Below are 4,271 nucleotides of genomic sequence, written 5' to 3'. Positions count from 1 at the left end.
CTTCAGTGTGAGTTTATCCACTGAGCCCACCAAGAGTCCCATCCCCGTAAGACACTCTCCCTTCCCCTCCCAGCAGTCATCAATTGCTAAAAGTTCCTTAGGTTGAGTTGGGATTTCTTCCCCATGTCTTTGCTGGGCTTTTGTCTGGTTTGCGCTTACATAAAAATTGCACATGCCCGTACCTTTGCTGTGAGTTCATAAGTATAACTGACCGGCTGTCTGGAAGATTCTATTTCTTTCTGGTCATCCACCTCCCTCTGCCTCTTATAATCTTTCTGCCTCCTCTTCCACAATAATCCCTGAACCTTGGAAGGCAGAGGACTGAGGCGGGTCCTACTGAGTGATAAGCACTCTGTAGTCTCTTGTTCTCTACACATTGGCCAATTGTGAGTTTCTCTGTAAATCGCCATCTGCTGCATAAGAAACCTTCTCTGAGGAGAGCTGAGAGATACATTCATCCTACATGTAGAAGTTGCATTGAAGATATGTCACTTAGGGTTTAGTGTTCACAGAAATTCATTCTCTACATTTGACCAGATCTGAAACTCTGTAATAGTCTCCAACTGTTGCATAAAGAAGCTTCTCTGATGAGGGGTGAAAGGTACACTTGTCTGTAAATATGAGTATGAATATTTAGAGTAAAGTAAGAAATTACTTTGGCCTAGGGATGTGGCAAAAGTAGATTTTTCTGTAGGATCTATGACCTCTCCAATCACATGTATTTGGTTGTGTTTATAGTACCACACACAAGTCCCCACCCCCACTGTGCTGGCCTTAATTCAAATTGACAGCTGTTGATTACTCTCAAGATAAAAGTGTCACTACTGCACCAATAGAGATAGCTTTCTGGCCCAGTCATTGAAGATACCTTTCATTCCTGTAGGCATAGACCCAGGAGTAATATGGTCAGATCCCCAGCAGCTTTATTTTAGTCTTGAGGAAACTCCATCCTTATTTACCTATTGGCTGCACAAATTCATATTACCCACAGTGTATAAGGGTTCCTTTATTTCTTTTTATCCTCTTGAACATATGCTGTTTGTTTTCTTTCAATGCTCAGGGTAAAATGGAATCTCAGTATAGCTTTGATTTGTGTTTCCATAATGGCTGAAGATTGCAAAATTTTAATGTATTTATTGACTATTTGTATTTCTTCTTTTAAAGAAAATATTTTTCTTTATTAGTTTTATTTTATGTGCATGCATGTATTGTCTTGCATGTATTATGGATGATTGTTAGCTGCCATGTGGGTGCTGGGAATTGAACCTGGGTCCTCTGGAAGAGCAATCAGTGGTCCCTTGTATTTCTTCTTTTAAAGAAAATATTTTTCTTTATTAGTTTTATTTTATGTGCATGCATGTATTGTCTTGCATGTATTATGGATGATTGTTAGCTGCCATGTGGGTGCTGGGAATTGAACCTGGGTCCTCTGGAAGAGCAATCAGTGGTCCCTTGTATTTCTTCTTTTGAGAAATCATTGATCACTTCACTTATTCATTTATTAATTGGGTTGTTTGTTCTTTGGATGTTTTTTTTTTAATAGCAAAAAGCAAAAAAAAAAAAAAGAGGATTTATTCAATTATTCCATTTGGCCACATTGGGAACAGGAACAATAAGATCAAATGACCCAAGTCCATTCAGAGTCTTGACAGGAGACTAAGATTTAAATAGAAACAAGATATATGCCTAACTAAGTAGTCTGGCCAGCATTGTCCTGGCCCACAATTGTCTCAGCTCCAAGTCTTTCCTAAAATGTCAGTTCAGGGAAAGTTGTGTTTTTTTCCTGCAATACAGTCTCAAAAACTTGTATACTCTCTCTCCAGAAAGCAAACTCCTCCCGTGATGGCCCCAGTCCCTCAGATGTTTCTTCTCCCAACAGGAGATTTCTAGGGAAATTCTAATTTCTTGGGGTCCATCCTTTCAATATTATGATAACCAAAGAGGGGAGCATAAGTGTCTCTTTGTAATATATTTATTCCTGTCAGACAGTCTGGTTACATCTGCCAACTCTTTGTTTCAACACCTCAATCTTCAAGTGAAGTATGCTTATGTCTGAAACAAATATAATAAGCAGAATACTTGCGCCAAGGTTGGAAAACATTCAGTTAGTGTCAGGTTACTGTGTGTAAGAACCATTTCTCCATTACCTCTTGGTTGCTTTTGGGCTTTCGGAAGAACCAGCACATATAACTTCATCTTGTCAGTTTGAGACACTGTCTTCCATGAAGCCTCAAACTTACCATCCTCTTGCTTCAGCTTCCAAATGGAAGATTACGGGCAAGTGCTTCCACGCCCAGTGTGACTTCATTTCAATTTTGAAAACTTTCCTCGCTACCTATCCATGTTGCTGAATCTCTGAAAAATATTCTCTGGAGACATCACTGATTAACCACCTGGTGGTGAGTGTTCTACTGTGTCTTGTTGCTGAGGATCAGATTTGTCCCAGTTGGTCCCAGAAGGGAGTGAAGAGTATATGGCAGATGCCTAGTAATTAGTGCCAATAACCCATTTAGGTTCAGTTCAACGCCACAGATTTACAAATCTCTAATACCTATTAATTCAAAGAAGACTGATATGGTATAAAGGCAAATATACAAAATATTCAACAATAATTGGCATCATTATACAGAAAAACCATATAGAAGTCCTCTACGTACAAATTTACCTTCCACTCTAAAACAAAATTAGAATCCCTCTTTAGTAGGACAACCCTATACTACATCTACTTAAAATAGCATCACAAGCTGAACACAGAGTATTTAATACATGGGGATTTCAGATTCAAGTCATGGACAAAAGCAGAATTTGGCCAAAAATCAACCCAAACAATTAATACGATGAGAAAGACATCAGAAAAACATGACCATCCACAATGACCTCCTGAGAAAGACTACATAAGAATAAACATAGCCAGTGTATGAAAGATGTCCACAATAAACATGAAAAACACCGAAGTGTTAGAGAAAGCATCAGAACTTGGAAAGATATACTATGTTCATAGATGGATAGACCTAATGACCTCAAGAGATGATGCTTTATGGGGGCGCCATGTTAGTCTCTAGCTTGCCGACAAGGTATCTGGTGTCTCTGGTCTTAAGCACAGCCAATGTGGCAGCCTCCAGATCTTTGTCACATTTACTTGCTATCTCCTGTAGAACATGTGTTTCACTGAGGCATTCAGAGTACTTAGTTTCTTCATCAGATCTGACTACAATGATGCCATCAACATTGTGAGTCAATGTGGTGTTTGGTAGGTATGCAGAGGCTAACATTCCATTGAAACATGTAGTGAGTGAGAGGGGAAATAACACAGTCCTGAGTCAAGAGAGTAAATTTATAAGATTTCAGGCTCTATAGGGTCTGGATGCACCTCTGCCCGTGTGCACTCAGACATTTGAAAGACTCAGTTGGCCCATATATTTTCCACATCTCATACCAGAGACAGAATTGGCTGTAGGCCCAAGGAACATATGAATTATATCAGCTGCCATTGATAAGCCTTGGGGTAATCCATTGTAGCCTGTCATGATCCATCTGCTTTTCGTGGAGATGAACTCAGAAGTCCTGTAGACATGGGAGAGATGCAGATTCTGCACATATTATGCCTTTGACGGCATCTCTAATATCTGATGTCTATTTTCTAGGTCACACAGGGAATGGTGATGAGGACACAGGAGCTCCAAGTGCTTCATGTGTCTCTTTGTATTTAAGCACTGCAACCTTCAATATGAGCCACTGAGGACAGGGACATGTCTTGATGGCCTTGCTGTTCTCATGCCAGTGGTCTTTCACATTCAAGCTTTCTGTATCCACTTGACCCATTCAGAATGAGCCATCAGACTAATGCACCTTTATCCTCCGGTGTCAGGAGAAGCATTGACAAGCAAGACTATGATACCTAGGAGGCAGGATGTGCCATGAGATGACACGGAAACATATAGCATGAATACAGAGAATATCAGGTGACAGTGCACTTGGAAGAAATCATAACTAGAAAGCCCCTTAGGAGATGATTCAACGAGAGTCGACACTGAATCCTAACACACCAGGAAAGGGAAATAGTGTTTTCTATCTGACCTGAGAATGTAATCAGGAAAAGAAACTTGCCTAATTTGATAATCACCTATTTACTAGCATAAACAATAACAAGAAAAGAATGTTGCATGTGTGGACAGCAGCCCCTTAGCAGGGTATAAAAGGGCATGTGGAGGCAATGAGACTTCCACACCTTCCAACCCACCTTCTGAAAACCTACTGAGAACCCCCTCCTC

The 4,271-nt window shown here is 40.2% G+C and overlaps 1 protein-coding gene across 1 annotated transcript in view; it reads left to right on the top strand.

The window, feature by feature from the left end:
• The first annotated feature begins 3,158 nt into the window (after window positions 1-3,158).
• The window catches only part of LOC103735935 (keratin-associated protein 4-3-like), a 1,822-nt gene continuing 709 nt past the window's right edge, over window positions 3,159-4,271 (top strand). The window contains exon 1 of the mRNA XM_029564603.1: window positions 3,159-3,250. Within this exon, the coding sequence (XP_029420463.1) occupies window positions 3,159-3,250 (92 nt within the window). The remainder of the gene's footprint in view (window positions 3,251-4,271) is intronic.

This window comes from Nannospalax galili, unplaced genomic scaffold, assembly GCF_000622305.1.
Source record: "Nannospalax galili isolate Female #2095 unplaced genomic scaffold, S.galili_v1.0 scaffold137, whole genome shotgun sequence".
Lineage (NCBI taxonomy): Eukaryota > Metazoa > Chordata > Mammalia > Rodentia > Spalacidae > Nannospalax > Nannospalax galili.
This window is presented reverse-complemented; position numbering and strand designations above follow the sequence as displayed.